Source organism: Scomber scombrus, chromosome 17 (assembly GCF_963691925.1).
Source record: "Scomber scombrus chromosome 17, fScoSco1.1, whole genome shotgun sequence".
Taxonomy (NCBI): Eukaryota; Metazoa; Chordata; class Actinopteri; order Scombriformes; family Scombridae; genus Scomber; species Scomber scombrus.
The window spans coordinates 4,493,103-4,510,202 of NC_084986.1; the positions used below are offsets into that span (position 1 = coordinate 4,493,103).

Here is a 17,100-nt window from a genome sequence, read left to right on the forward strand (position 1 = left end):
ATTTGTGACATCACAGCTAGTTTGGAGCCAATCCTGGTCCAGTATTCAATTTACCTGAAGCCTCCAGTGCACAAACAATGAAGAGGACACGCTATGCTTCCTGTTATTTACATACAGTTATGATGCTGGATGTTAAACGTGGTCAAAGCTCCAAAACTCGAGGTTAAACAGCTGTGCACTAAGATGCTTGCTAAGGGTTTTCCATGTGTTGTTTGCATTGTCCGCTCTCATATTTTGGATCTGATTTTGGCTCCTGCATGTTACTGCCAGAAGTTTGCCGAGAATCAGCTTCCTGAATCTGACCAATAAGAACGGACTGGGCTCATCAGGCGAGAGATATTTAAAGAGACAGGAGCTGAAACGGCCTGTTTTAGACAGAGGCTGAACTGAGGGGCTGCAGAAAGAGCCAGTATAAGAGTTTTTTGGACTTTAAATCAGGTAAAGATATTCCAGTAAAGCCCCAGAATATAAATGTAGAGCTGGAAATATGCAGAATATTTCCCCATTAAGAAATGTTAACTGAATATTATTACAGATATTGTTGAAATACATTTCAAAAATACAGTCTGGAGGTTTGGAGAAGATTGTCCAGTTTCATTGTTCTTTATGGCAGATAGTTTATTAGGACACAATAACTCAATTAGTCACTCAACTGAAAATTAATTAACTATTTTGATAATAGAATAATAATTTTATTCATTTCTTAGGCAAAAATGCAGAAAAAGCTGTTGCAGCGTCTCAAATGTGAGAATATCCAAGTTTTCTATGTGTTACATGATGGTAAATTGAATATCTTTGGAGGTTAGACTGCTGATCAGACAAAACAACACATTTGAGGATGTTGTCATGAGCTCTTATCATTTACAGCTGTAATCACTAGCAGCAGCCTGTCATATGAACACTGATTTTTTATGTCTCTGTATTGATAAAACATTAAAATCAAGACACCTGTCAAACACCAATTTAAAATATCCAGCATATTTCCTGAATGCTATATTAAATCTGTCTGTTTTTTTGTGTTCATTTGTGTCATTAAATGAGTAAAAACATCCTTTATCTCCATTACGGACACTGAAGGTTATGTTGACAGAGCAGCAGCAGCAGCAGCGGCAGCTTTTCAGTCGACGCTTTCACAAACCCAAACAGTGACAGAGTAATAGGATCAGTGGTGAATCTGCTCACGGTAGCTAATTGAAAAGGCCGCTCTGCCGCACTGATGCTCTGAAACACTCTTGGCAGAGGTAAAGCGGTTTAATTGAGCTAAATTCGTCTCAATTAAGGTGCTCACTTAAAAGCGAGAGACGTTCCTGGCAGCGGGCCTGGTCGGCGAGGGGTCCTTACCTGCACATTAGAGGAGAAGGCATTTTAATAACAACACAGCCCCCCCCCACCCCCCCCCCCCCCCACCCCCCCCCCCACCCCCCTACACCACCACCCCCCCCTCCGTTAGCATCTCGCTGGAGTGGGACTCAATTATTGTTAATGGAGGTTCACCACACATTTACAAATTGGAACTCTTATCTACGGCAGATGGGCCGATCTACGCCGAGGTTCAGTTACACAAACATTTCTCAGAGGTAGAAATAATCTGACTGGTTTTAACTCAATTTCTCTAAATCAAGTGCAGCAATATATTAAGCAACAAACTAGGTAGGGAGGTAAAAACTGGAAGGTGGTGTCAGTTGCATGCACCGACTCTCAGCATCCAACTCTGCAACAATACAGTCAATGAATGTCTCTCAAATCGGACATATTGTTGGTGATTGTCTCTATTTGCATTGGAAACACCTTTAAAGACAAGCTGCACTGCAAAGGTTTGTTCATTATCTGCCATGTAGCTACTTGTAAATGTCTTCGATGGTGATGAGATATAACAAGCCTTCACAAAGCAGACATAACAAGACAAATATACAGTACCATTCACACTGTAGATCATTTAGAAATAGAATAGAAAATAATAGAAAGCTTTATTGTCATTGTGCATTGCTATATAATGAGATGTGAAGTGCTATTCCAGTTCAGTGCAATCATAAAAAAAACCACATTCAATGCATCGAATCAATGATTAAATAACCAAGTGAGTTTATTTCTTCTATTCTTTATCAAGAGGAGGAAAGAAGAATATAACATTAATGGAGTCATACATTTATTCAGCATTTGATCCTCAAATATGTTCCTTTGTTTTTCATCCAGATATTTTGTTTCCTGATGTGTGATGTTTATAATTTCCATTTCAACCAGTTCATTCCCCTTTTTTCTCTGCTAAGTTTACCATAGTGTGTTGTGCAGAAATATGTTTATTTTCTCCAAGCACCTAACTTGCTTGTTGTATTAAAGTTTGATTTTCACAGCTGACCAGACAGTGAAACAGTTACAAATCCTAAAAGCACACACAGCAAATATAAAATCCTTATTACAGTTGGCTCTTCGTAGACTGACTTCTGGACTCCTGCTGCCCCCTGGTGGTGAACATCTGCAGCAGCACCAGGTTCCACCATTCCCAAAAGGTCACAAGTCCAAATCCTGAGCTGCTGTGTCAGAGGGATTTTGTCATTTTTCAACCAGTGTCAACATCAATCAGTAACTCTGTTTGAGGAACAGCTTAAAGTCTGACTGAGAGAAGAGCTGCAGCCGACACACACTTAATATAAACATGATGAAAACAGACGTTTAACACTTTGGGAACAAAATCTTTGCTTTGATACCTTAGAATCAGGATAATGTCATGAATGGGAAGATTAACATCTCAATTAAGAAACAGAAATGTCCAAATCTGATCTTGGCTCTCTGTAGTTTTGACTCAATTTGAGTGAAATTTGGGTTTCTTTATGCAAATGTATTCATAAAAATCAGTAATTAGTGCATTCATTATTGTCCTCCGTTATTACTGTACATTATACTGCAGATATTATCTCCAGACTGCAGGACTTATAATTTAGTACTGTCATGTTTACTTTATTACAGGACTCCTTGTCTTCCTCCACCTCTTTCATTTGGATGTAATGTTATTGATGGAAACAGAACAGTGTTTACGGCTCTGTGTGACTTGCCTCAGTGTCTTTCTGTGTGTTAATATGTTAAAACAAACCACACAAAACAACATGATGTTCATTAAACACACACACACACACACACACACACACACACACACACACACACACACACACACACACACACACACACACACACACACAAAACAGAACAACTCACTAAACTTGTGGCAACTTCCCTCAGCAGTGACAGCAGCGACTCAGATTGTTTTGATCTGTGTGTGTCATTCGCGTGGCCCTCCGCCTCATGCTGCGATATTCAAACAGAGCTGCGTGTCATTAGCCTGGGAGATCTTTGGCTGCCACATGAAAGCCGGTTGATCAGCGGTAGCGGTGGCAGCGGCTCCCCAGGGGGGCCGTCTGCTCGCATCCCAGCGCCGGAGGGCGTGCATAGGCCTGCGACCGCCGCCCCTGCTTCTCTTGTTTCCCCAAACAAGGAGGCCGTTTAGCAGCCGACTCACAAATGACCTGGGTTGGTCTCGTTGGAAGTGAGACAGAGAGGGGGCGGCTTAACAACGGCAGGCCGCTCACACGGCTCATTACTCAGATGGATAATATAGTCGGGGGGACAAAAGGCGACAGGGAGGAGAAGTCACTAATGAGAAAAAGAGCAGATACTAAACGAGGGAATTATGAGGCTCCTCCACAGCTTCTCTGCTCCTCGTTTGTCACTCAGAGACGCTTCTGCTGCAGGAGGAGATTCACCTGAGCAGAGCAGAGAGAGACTTACTGAAACTGTTCAAACACGCAGCACATTTCAGTGAGAGCACTATAGGCAAAGCCGGGGCGCCTTCACAGAGAGAGCTGACAAAAAAATACCAGCAGAAATGTTCAACTTGACTCAAGTTTAGCTTTATAGTACCACTACGCCATCCTACAACATACTGAAGGGGCTTATTCAATACATGCATGTCTGACTAACTTCCAATGAAGCATTTACTACTGAAAAATGTATAATGTGTCTTTAGTTTTTAAGCAGTCTCCAGCAGGCCAGAATTCATCTTTATCCATTTTTCCCTCCAATTGAAAGACATTTATGTTCCAAAAGGATTTACACTATGTCTACTTTAAACCTCATTTCAAAGTGTATGTAACTTTCATAATACCTGTAGGTAGTTTAATGCAGATTAAGCCTATAAAGTGAGTATATTCGGCCTAATTTCAGCCTGCAGCACTTATAGAAACATATAAATACTCTCAAACTGCAACACATAATATAATATTTAACATAAAGAGACAACAAATCATCTTAAATTAGACTGAAAAGGTTGAAGATTTCTTATGCATGTTCTTCTATATTTACCAAGACACCAAATAACAACTCCATTATACTACCTCACTTTATATTTAGTAAGGTAGAGCAGCATTAATGAAAATAAATCAATAAATAACAGATGATAACACCTTTTCTCTGAACAATATAAGGTCTATAAACACTAAGTACCACGTCAGATCAAGTTCTTAATTATTCATTACATAATTATTAAACATGTTTGTTTTCATCCTTTTAACAGAAATACGTCTGTTTCTTAAACATGTGCTGGCTCTGATTTATCTGGTCCTGCTGGAGTTTGAGGAATTCATTTAATAATCAATATGTTGCTTAATCTTAGTTCACCTTTATTCAAATTTGTACAGTTCAAAAAGCTTTTTTATATGTATAACCATTTATAATAATGTTTGCATATAACCTGACTAATAAATTAATAACCTGACTGAAACATTTGCATCAAATAATAATAAAAGAAACACTAAGACATGTTTGTAAATAGTCATTATTCACCTTCTTTTGTATGTTATGACTTGACTTTCTTTTTGGGGCAGTTTTGTTGATCTGAAGTCTAATAAGACCACGTTTAAAATCATAACAATCACTCTCAGGTTGCCTTTAAGAACATCAGTGAGGTTGTATGCAGATTATTCTTCTGAGAATATGAATACGTCAGTTTTAAGGTCTCACCAGCAAAAAACATGACACAAATTCCAGCAACTGTAAATTCATTAATTTCATTTAAATTTTATTTAAACGGGGACAATGCACAATAAAACATTAACCCTGTATAAAACAAGGAAACCCATTTTTCCACCAGTAGTCCCTGGATGGAACAAACTACTACTACTCATATTAGGTCACGTGTAGTTTATTTGATCCTGGTGGGATCGTCTATGGAGGCAGAATCACCTGTGATATAAATAAAGTGAATTATTGATTCAGGCTCTGATTGTTTGAGAGTCTCTGACAACTTATTTCATGTTTCTGTTTTGAGAAGCTTATGAACTTACACCAAACTAAATAGCAGGTTTGTGACAATAAAACAAGTAACAAGCAGAACTCATCAAAACACAGAATTATATGAAGCTACTTACCAATGTCATGTGACCATCACCATGGTGTTTCCACTTCCGCTTCTTCATGCATGGACGCCATTAAAAGAGATCACATGCAGCTACTGTGAGTTTACTAGTATTTATATTGTTGTCACAGCTTCCAGTGTTGACAGTAAATTCAGTGTCTTTGTGTCTTTTTCACACATTATGAGTCACATGTAAATTAAAGCATAAATCAGATGAGGGAAGATTAAAAAACATTATCTTGTCATATTGCAAGCTAGGTTTACATTGTTTCCATTCACTGCTGTTTTATGTCATGCATATAATATTTGGTTTCATCAAGATTAAAAGCTGCCAGTGTTATTTTTCCAGTCGGTGCAATTAAACCACAGTAGAAGAAGAAGATGCAACGAGATGACATCACCAAAAGAGCGGCAGTCAAAGCTCAAAAACTGTGTGAAAAACATGACAGAAAAATGACATTTCTGTTTGTTTCATTATCAATTTTTAAGAATATTACAATCTCTTCAGTGATGTTTAATAAACAAGCTTCATGCATTGTATGTATATGATGGTTTCATTGGTTTCCATCGCACTTTGTTGCATTGTCCTTTAATTGATTCAACTTTTCCACCAATTAAGCATAGTATCTTTTTAGCAAAATTTGGAGATTTTTCTTGAATTTTCTGCTTTTCCACTCAAGTTTTCTAATGTGCACATTAAAAATTCAAATAAAAACATGTATATATTGTTTGTCCGTATCTTCCGTGTACAACATGAGAGAGCTAACACGTTGAGCTGCAGTGGAAACACGGGAGAAGACGCGGTCTGAAACATTACAGCTGAGCAGAGATTAAAGTCAACTCTTTGTTGAGAAAGAGTCCCACAGTCAAATGTAATTGGTGCCTCACAGCAGGACTCCGAATGCTTACGCTGCTTTGAAACATTAATAAGCAACAAACATCACTCCTGTATTTCAAAACCAGAATATAACTCATATATTTGTCTGTAGAAAAATGCCTTCACAAGTGTACGTAAGCATAGGGGAAAACTACACTGAATTAATCACCTCTGCTCGGCCATTTAAAGAAGAGATAAAAAGACGGCAATTGAGGATGGACTTTAAGATCAAAAGCTAGATTTCAAATCCAGAACATCCGCTTTGGGGCGGTTTCGTCGCCTTCCAATTTGTCAGCAGCGAGAACTGATCCGCTTTTAGTCGGACACATAAAACTGCCTCCCTGGGGGCAGTGGGGTAGACCACCAACGCTTTTTTGGCCACCATGCTGCGTCAACAGAGCAAAACAAAAGCACAAAGCTGCAGCAGGGACACTTTGTAGCTCCGCTTTAATGTGGCGGCCGGTTGCCTGCCTCGCTGACGGGCTGCCTCGACTCAAACGGGACCATGCTGCTGCTGGTTTCTGCATTTTATTAATTGGCTACCAAACTCACATTCTTTAAAAAAAAACATCCCTTCAGTTTTAGATAGTCAATATTTAACTGTACTTAATGTTTTTGCCAAAGTTGCCTCAAGCAGGTCATGTTTTTGTTTTTTTTAATTGTCCATAGTCTTTTGTTCTTTTTGGAGGAATAACCAACATCCAAGACTCGAGACCCGTTCTCATGTAAAAAGCTGCTTAATTTGTTTGTTTGGTTTTTTTTTTTCCAGCTTGAACTTCCATATCCACAGCACCAAAACAGTTTTCAGTACTTTCCCCAAGTTCATTTCAAACACCTTACGTCAAAAACGAGCAAATGCATGTTGAGTTCATGAGGTAACATATGTAAAAGCATCAGTATGTTCCTTTTGTTTCTTCCTATACCATAATGCCAAGATGTCATTAGAAAGGTATTTTAAATTAGTAACTGATGTCCGCCACTCATATTTCCATGTTCTGCAGAAAATCTCCAAAGGATGATGAATAAATGTGAACAAACAAACTTCATCTGTGGCAGAAATAGAATAAAATATGTGTATTCTAGACGATTGATGTGTCTGTTTTTGTGTGATTTGGATTATAGCACAAAATGAGCTGTTTTCCAGACAGCAAAAAATAAGTTTAAGGATATTATAAGGACACCAGTATCCATATAATATTTTTCTTTTATTCTCTTCTTTTGCATATGTGACCTCAATCCTGAAATTTGTAGAAACTCCAAGTTAAAACTGTCATGGACTCTTTTTTCTGAGTGTTTGTGTCTTTTCTTTGTTCCATATGTTTCCTGCTAAGGTTTTGTGTGTGTCAGTTTATTAGGAAGAGCATTGTTTTTTTTTCTGTTTCTCCCCTGTACTTTCCCACCTTTGGCAATCTACACACTTGTCCTGTATCAGCCACCATCAGTCGTGCTCTGCTCCTTCCCCAGCGTATCAACTCCAGTCAGCTGTTCCCCACTCCCTCATTAATTCAGGTTGTATTTTACACCTTGTCTTCAGTTCAGTCTTTGTCAGATCCTTTGTTCTTGGGCCTGGACTAAAGCAAGTTCAACACACCCAGGAAGTCTTTTCGTTAGCTGGCTTCACTGAGCCTAACACTGGCTGTCCAGAATAACCAGAATAACAAAGCGGAGCTATCAAATAAAATAGCTCAGTAAAAAGCAGGTTTTCTTATCCAGTTATATGTGTGTTAATGTGAAAGAGGCAGGTTGTTAATTATGAGTGAAGTACATATAATAAGAGATGAAACGGTGACACCAAGTACCTGTAATAGCAACAGTCTGTAATCATAAAACAGAATAACATGTAGAAACACTAGCGATAATTTCCAGATGTTGACAGTTGGCTGAAGCTTAAAATACATGTAGATATTATTATATATGACTTAAATACAGAGTGAGATTTGTTTTGCTATTTAGTTGCATGATGATCAAGCCATCTGAATATGGAATAGGTCATATAAATAAAACTCATAACGACATTTTAAATAAACATATGACACCTTCAAGATTCATGTAGATCAGACACATCTCCACTTACTGCAGGATACTGATCGATATTGTATTTGTAATGTAATCTGTTTTCATTTGCTGTTAAATTGAGCTACAGAACCGTTACCTTGTCCAAAGTGAGCAATCAAAACTTTTCTAATAGCTTTGTCTGGACCAGCGATAGTAGCAACAAACTGAAAGCAGTTCATTTGGTTTCTATTGGATACTAGTGAAAAATTATATGAATAATCTTTATTTTCTAAAATAGTGAAAAATGTCCGTCACAGTTTTCTAAAATACAAGGTGACATCTTTGAATTGCCTGGTTTAGTAGTCCAACAGTCCAAAACCCCAAATTATTCACTTTATAATCCTCAGAAATGATCATTTAATCGACTAATCGTTAATGCTCTAGCCGAAAGTATACATCAACGACACAGCAGCAGCATCTAGACCCATGTTACCTCCACAGAAAATCACCTGTTTTAACCAACTTGAGTGAGCAGACCTGTCTTTATCTTGAAATCATTTTATATTATGTCATTACAAAACACCTTGACTGTTACCTTGACTTGAGTAATGTGACCTCGGACATTTTTGCAGACCTGCAGGCTGGAATCAGCTCCAATTAAACTCCATTAACTGGATTCCATCAAAAGGCTGTTATATATATCGCTCCCCCCCCTCCGACCCGCCCGCCACACACACACTAACAGAGGCCTTCCTTTCTTCGCTGCGGCGGCTGTGACCAAGAGGAGGTCACGACTAATCCTTAGGGCGGGGGGGGGGGTTCTCGCTTTGTCTTGTCACAACTAGGGGGGTCAGAGGCTCTGAAAGGCCGCAGCTCAGTTTAACATCTATTAGCAGAAAGCTGCGACTCCCACAGAGACGCTCCTATTGGATGCTGGGGCTCGGGACAACAGTGTGTGTGTGTGTGTGTGTGTGAATGTTTGTTCGGAGACTGAAGACATTGTACTTGAAGTGGTGCAGACTTTAAATGTTGTTTTTTTTGTTATCTCACCCTTTTAATTGGCTTTTTTTGCACAGTAAAAACATGACTTGTATGTTCACACTGCAGATCCATCGATCCGTCACAACACTGAATGTAAACCCAAAACCCTGCTGTCTTTCTTTGTCCATTGACAAGTTGAAGTAATGATGAGTTTTTCATTGATAAAAACACGACATATTTGAGTAAATATAAATGTACTCTGTTTTCTGACGTTTTTTCCACAATAAATAGTTCAATTACTTCCTTTAAAAAGTCCTTAAATGTACATCTTTTCCTTCTACCTCATTGAAACACTCAGAATCTCTGAATATGTAAACATGTCTCACAGATTCTCAGTCTTTGTGCATTGGACGCGTCACGTTTCCACATCACACACGTGTAAGTTGCATACTCGACCACGATTGGCTCTAAATCATGCTTGCAGGTACACCTGTTAAACTCAGATATTTTCTACTTTCAGCAGATGATGGTGAAAACAGCTTAGTGTCTCTGTACAAACATCATTCTGCACATTTTTTCCCTCATAGTCCACACTGTGCTGCAGATATTTGTTCATTTTGTGGCACTGTTTGGTATATTTCATGTATAAGATCAGTCTGTGGTGAGCTGCAACAATATGCATCATAAATCAGAACTTTTAATCATTTTCTTGAAAGTACGACTCACACAAATAATCTCAGAATAGCAGTCTATTAGTGGCTTTAAGGGGGACACATGATTTTTATGATTTTCTATTATATATATATATATATATATTTTATTATTATGATGTCGGACATCTATGTTAAACATGGAATGCTCCTGCTTTGAACACTTCAAGTAAATAACCAGTAAAGAAGTGAAATCCTGCTATTATAGTTTGTTGGGTGTCTTTTAGAGGTAGCCTTCAGAAGCCTCCAATAGGAAAGCCTCCAAGAGCTAACCAATCAAATCAGAGTGGGCGCACCAGGAGGCGGGCCTTAAAGAGACAGGCGCTAAAACGGCCTGTTAAGAGACAGAGGCTGAACTGAGGGACTGCATAAAGAGCCATTATAATAAGGAGGTTTCAACTGTAAATCATGCAAAGATATTCCAGTAGAGCACCAGAATATAAATATAGAGCTGGAAATGTGCAGAACGTGTCTTATTTAAATATAGCGAATAGTGACTATAAGCCTATAATCAGGTGTTTTGAAATGACAGATGACTGAATTTCAACTTTATTATAAAAGAAACAACAATACATTGATTGCAGCTGTAACTTCAACCGCCCTTCACACCCGATAAATGCTTTTAAATGTTTCATACACACACCAACATGCCATCACTTAACAAAAGCTTCAGTCAGGCTGATTTTTTCCGTGCATGGTTGAATCACCAGCTCAGGGAAACCCGTCCGCTCATCCATCTCCCGGATGAACCGCAGGTCCACCGCCTCGCCGACGACCACCTCAGCTGTGGTGAACACCTCCAGATCCCCCATCACATGACCACCGATGGTCTTGCCCTCGCCGTCCGACAGGCAGATGTGGACGTGAGCTTCTGGGTTCAACGTGCCGACCAGGGAGACGATCTCAAACCGCCCGGTGAGGTGGATCACCTGAGGTAGAGTTTACATCATGATGAGACAACAGCGCACACACACACACACACACACACACACACACACACACACACACACACACACACACACACACACACATACCCGTTTTTACTATCTCGTAGGAACTCCTGACTGGGTGATGTACCGTGGGTTCCACCCTTTCTAAAGGGTCTAGAGACGTAATTTTAACTCCTAAATTCATTATAATTCTGTTTGAACAAAAAAATGACTTGAAATATCAATAACTCTCACATAAATTTGAAACCTGAATTTTCCCCCCCACGTTGAGACCCATAATGCTAACGCCTATTAGCATACAATTGACATCACTGTTAGCTACAGTACAATTTATATTCAGTATTTGAACAAATGTTGGATTGAAACCCTAACCCTAACCATTAACACTGCATTTAATAATCCAGTTAGCCAGGGTGCTAATCGCTAAACTAATATGCTAATACAAAGCTAATATGCTAATATACACACTTTGTCAGGAAAAGGTCCCCACCGGGGAAATTCGTACACTGCAGTACCGTTTGTGAACTCTGGGGTGCACACAAAGTCAGGAAAACCTGCCCTGTGGGTACCTTTTTTTTTTCTTCAAAAAATCTGCACCAGGCCTATCAGGAGGCTGTTTGCTATTGATTCCAATGCTCGTGCCTGTGGGGACCAGGAGTCGATGTCAGGTTGCGGTCCCCACCAGGATAGAAAAACAAGAGCACACACACACACACAGCTGTAAAGTACCTCATTTGTGTTTGTGGCTGTGGCGTTTGCCAGCCGGAGTGTTGCCTTAGTAACGCTGCCCACGCAGGTGATGATGAACGGGGCTTGGAGTCGCCTCTCCTCCACGAACGCCTGCAGAGATCCCAGCAGTTCCTGACCCGGACCGAACCGGACCGCATGGACCTGCATGGGCGATCCTCCCCCTGCTGAACTCTGGGAAGAAAACAAAGTTTTTCTTTGTTTTATGTGACTTTTCTTTGTATTGTTTTTTAGACCTGTTTCACTGAAGTACAATCTTTCAAACAGATGAAAATGAATAAATACCATGAAACTAAAATAAATAATAATTATGAGAATGAGTGTTGGATGGATTTATGTGACCAAGACTGAACAGCATATATAGTCTTGCTGACATATCAGGTATTTCCCAAAAAGTAATCTAAACAGAATACGATCTATGCATCTGTCACTTATTTTTTATCTGTGGCATAATTTCCTCTGGGGACAGCGGAGACATGTTCCACCCCACTTTATAAGCCTCCAGAGCGCTTGTGACATCTCACCTTGATTACCGCTGAGCAGCTCGGTAAAAAGCAACAAAAACATCTGTCTGAGCTCCAAATAAAGTTGTCTGTCAGATGTGAAGGAGAGAGAGTAAGCCAGTCTCTCATGGCTCGGAGTCGAGGAGAGGTTGGCATGCAATCTAATGGTAAACAACCAATTTGTCTGTACTCACAAATAGATGATGTGAGAGGTCAACAGAGTCTCACTAACAGGCAGACTGCTAGAAGTTATCTAGTTAAACTAAGACCCAGAACAGATGCAGTGTGCAGATCTGTAATGTCTCACCATCAATATGCAGAACAAACTGTGATCATTGAAGGAGAAGAGTAAGGCAAGTTTTAAAAAAACACATTAACAATAAGGTTAATTAATGCGGAGGTTTCGCGGAGCTGTGCTATGACGACCCCGCCCACGTTGAGTAGGTACTTTTTTGTAATTGAAAAGGTCTGTTCTGGAACCGTACCGAGGCGAGCCGAGCCGAGGCGAGGCGAGGCGAGTCGTGCTGAAACTGTGTAGTGCCATATCAACTGGTATTGGCTATCAGCTGGTTTTATGGTAATGTGAGGGGGGGGGGGGGGGGGGGGGGGGGGGTTTACCAGCTGAAAACACGACAAAGAAAAAGAGATTTAGGCGTTTTTAATGTGCTTCACTTCTTTTCAATAATGACCTGGAAGCACTAATGTGGACACAAATTGTTTTCACACTCAGTTTTAATATTTAGACGGCGTAATGGAGACGTAATGTTGCATTTACACTCTGATGTTTATCTGTCCAGCAAGCAGCTCGAGAAACACAAAGTGGCTCGAAATGTTTAGAAAAGAAACACAAATGTGTGTAACTCCAGATTTTTATTCAGAGTGTGTGTTCAGTGTGTGTGTGTGTGTGTGTGTGTGTGTGTGTGTGTGTGTGTGTGTGTGTGTGGTCCATTCAGATCTCTAACAGGATCAGTGAGCTTAACCAAACACCAGGCTGACCTCCGACCCTGCAGGGGGGGGGGGGGGGGGGCATGTGACCAGTCATTAATGAAGCTCACACTGATCTTCTGGATTTACAAAGAAAATGATGCAGAGAGGCAAAGCAAACATCACATCACTTTATATGTATTTACTCTGCATGTTGATGATGTGTGTTTATAGCTTAAATATCAAAACCTACTTCAGCTTTAACGATTAACGTTTAGTTTTTACAGTTTTCAATTGTGAAATCCTGCACACGCTCAATCACTTGCACTCTATTCATCCTCAGACCTTCATCAGTCAAGATTCATGAATATTGTGTGCAGGATATATACAGTCATCGGCCTCTTTATTAGGAACATCTGAGCAATCTAATTCAATCCAGTACAACAGCTAATTTAGGAAGTTTATACATTTTCAGTTTTTGTTTACATTGTCAGAAAAGGTGATAAGTCTGAATAGTGTTCCTAATATTTTGTCCACTGTGTTAACGTACATGAGAGGGGCAAAATATTAGGAACACTATTCAATATAATGCCACACTCCAATACACCATCACCACTTAGTACGACCTCAATAATCAACATAAAGTACAACTATCATCTTTTCTGACAATGTCAACAAAAACTGAACATATATAAACTTCATAAATATAGATTTTATAGCAGAGTTTTTGTAATAGATTGAACTATATTGCACAGGTGTACCTAATGAAGGGCCGGTGAGTTTATATTGGTGCTTTCACAGTTCATGATTTCACTATAAAAAGTTGGATTTCTAGTATTTAAGACGACTCTGTCCAAAGTGATTGTGATAAAAGTGAAGGACAGCTACTCAAAAATGAGAAACCTTAATATTATACTATAGAGGTGACAGATCAGAGAAATATAAGAGAAACATCTAAAAGCGTTTGAGACTGCAGAGACTCTCTGAAACTCTCACTGAAGACACTTAACCTCATTTATATTACAGTTTTTTATTAATGGGAGGCACATAATGAAAGTGAACAAGCTGTAATGTATTCCTTTATGACTCTTATTCACCAGAATGGCTCATGAGACACTTCAGAGTCATTTATCAGAGATTCGTTTTAGAGTCAGAGTAGATGAGCTGCTCTCTGAAAAGATCTTTAACAAAACAAATATCAATGAATTAGGTTTGATTTGTGTTTGTTTCCTCTCTGCAGGTTGTTTTTATTTAAATGCTGAATTCTTCCAAATCCCTGAAAGCATGATGTTTGTCCGTTACTTTGTCAGCAACGGTTATTTTCTCTATTATTTGATTAAAGATTGTTGTTTGGTGTTTTTAGGGTCAGAAAAAGAGGCAACTTGAAATGTCTTATTTTGTCTCATCCAACAGTCCACAACTCAAATATTCAGTTTACTCATTCAAGACTAAAGAAACAAGAGCAATTAGTTACATTTTAGAAGCAGAAAAAAGAGAATTTTAGCTTTTTTTCCTTTAGAAATGACTCAAAAAGATTAATCAATTATCAAATAGTTGCAGATTCATTTTCTATTGATTGATTAATTCACTAATCAATGCAGTTCTCTATTAAATAGGTCAGAGAGAACATGTCATGTAATGCAGATTTCTCCTTTATTTCAAAACTACACACCAAACTACAAAAATGGACTCTCAATAACATCAAAGATCTGACTGTGAATTATGACATTTTTGCCTTTTTCACTTAAAGTTAAAAAACATCTGCAACTGTATCATACTTTCACAAATATATACTTTTTATTTGAATAGATTAAACTGTTAAATTTGGGTTTATTACTGCAAATCAATCTTAAAATTTAGATATAATTAGTTGCATGTAACAGTAAAAGAAGCATAGACTGTAATTTTACATCGTGAGGCCTTTTGTGTTGTTTTAATATGCAGTTTTTATATTTCTATGGTCTGAAAAAACATTAAAAAAAATAAAATATGCATAAGAAACGAACCTGGAGAGGACAACAGACATCTCCTTCATGAGTTTTCTTATTATCTGCTGATTTGTTATAAACAGACGGCATAAAGGGCTTTTTAAAGATAATAAGTAATGAAGTGTAAACTCACCATTCTGCTGCAGAGGGTTAGGGGTGGTGAGGGACTAAACTCTGAACACAAACACTGAAGTTAAACATTTACTGTCACACATGTGCAGGAAGAGTTGCAGTCTGGGTGGAACTGAGCATGCTCAGTAGAAAATGACTCTCAGCTGATCACTTCCTCTGGAGGATTGTCAGAGTTTCAGTATTTGGTATTTTTGGTCTTTTACTGTCACCTGCTGGTCGTGTTAGAGCTCTGAAACTGGAGTGAAGAGTTTAATACTTCATGACTACATTAGACTGCAGCTACTTGGGAAAATACTGTATTTATTCTAAATATAAATAGTTAAGAAAGACTTTAAAATATATAAAATAATCATTATTTATCTGTAAATTTGCAGACAAAAAGGGGAAATACTGATAGTTTTTGTACTTTTTTTTAGCTTCAGTTTTATACATTTTACATAAGACACCAATATATGGAGTGATTTATGTAAAGATGGACATTCTGTTTTTCCACATAAAAGCTTTAATAACATCAAAATATTAAACTATGACAGGGTGACGACATTAAATGTTATTTTATTTTTATTGTCTATATACTTATAGGATATATAAATTACTTATTCAGTAAAAACAAACAAACACCACATACATACAAACAAACACATTAATAAAAATAAAAACCAGAGAAAAAAAACAATAAATTAATAAATAAAAGCCCAGATATGTGTAATAATGAGGCTATAAGTGATATTTTAATATAATGAAAATGTAAAAACACAAACAAACAAAACATCATCAATAACAAACACAAAACAATAAACTAAACTGGTCTCAATATTATTTTCATAGTGCAGAAAGGCTTTGTTGTTGTTGTTTTTGTTATTTTTATGTCATTTTAAGTAGGAAAAATACACTTTGATAAAGGTGGAGGACACACATGACATTTATTAATATTATAAACAGAGGCTACAGATATTCAAGCTCATAAAACTCAATCCCACATTTCCTATAAATAAAACAAACTGTGACCACTGTGCACATTTATGTCCGGTTATCAACAAATATTACAATCAGTGGACTCAGTTATGTTGGCTGTCTACAAGTATCTGACAAGTGGAACTACAAAAGCTGCATTTGAGTGAGGTGGGAAGCAACCTATAGTGGATGAAATCTACAAGAGGACACATTTTAGCAAGATTTACTTTAAAGTAAAGCGCCTTGAACTGCATCAAGCTGTGTCTACAACTCTTATTAGTATTTGTGAAAAGATCGGTTAGAAACTCATGTATAAAAAAAGGCAAAAAGAGAAGATTTTAGAGTTTCAGTTGATTTAGCGGAGGCAGATCAGAAGCAGAGCTATGCACAAAAAACCCCAAAAGAACAAAAAACCTTCAACATCTAGCAGAATTTCTACTGGGACCAAAAAAGCAGTTCTTCTGGGGTAGAAAAAAATCTCTGGTGATCTGCAAATGTCAAATTCTGTTCAGATAAAACAAGAGAAAACCACTCTGATAAAGATTAAAACCTCAGATGGGCCAATCCCATTCTCCATGCACGAGAAGCTCCTCAAACTCTGTAGAAGAACTTCTTAGTTTTGAACCATAGATGGCGCTGTAGTGTGGAGAATGAATCCAGCTGAAGTGGACGTGTTGTTTTATAGCTGCCATCACTCACTGTGTAACATTGCTGCACACACAGCTGAGATGGATGTCTCCACATGTAGTTTGTTACTGATTTACAATCCAACCCAAAAACACCTTTATACACAGATCTTACTGCTAATTAATGACAAGTCGAGATGATTAATAAACCATCAAATACGTCAAATTTGAAAGGTTTAATCATTCCTGCATCCATGAAGCAATACTGTATCTTAAATGTGTTGGGTGCTGAGGATATAAGGATTGTAA

The 17,100-nt window shown here is 38.2% G+C and overlaps 1 protein-coding gene across 1 annotated transcript; it reads right to left on the reverse strand.

Moving 5' to 3' along the window:
* Nucleotides 1-10,500: 10,500 nt before the first annotated feature.
* LOC133997681 (bifunctional protein GlmU-like) lies at nt 10,501-11,859 on the reverse strand. The gene is made up of 2 exons (XM_062437363.1): nt 11,647-11,859; nt 10,501-10,896 (listed from the first exon to the last, which is right to left on the reverse strand). Exons 1-2 carry the CDS (start codon nt 11,812-11,814, stop codon nt 10,621-10,623), a joined length of 444 nt encoding a protein of 147 aa, XP_062293347.1. The 5' UTR covers nt 11,815-11,859; the 3' UTR covers nt 10,501-10,620.
* Nucleotides 11,860-17,100: the final 5,241 nt, after the last annotated feature.

What these genes read in the sequence shown, in the direction of transcription:
- LOC133997681 (XM_062437363.1), bottom strand. Translation starts at nt 11,814, where the DNA reads ATGCAGGTCCATGCGGTCCGGTTCGGTCCGGGTCAGGAACTGCTGGGA. An exon ending in CAGCCACAAACACAAATGAG is followed by an intron (nt 10,897 to 11,646) that starts GTACTTTACAGC and finishes ACTCTACCTCAG; the next exon opens with GTGATCCACCTCACCGGGCG.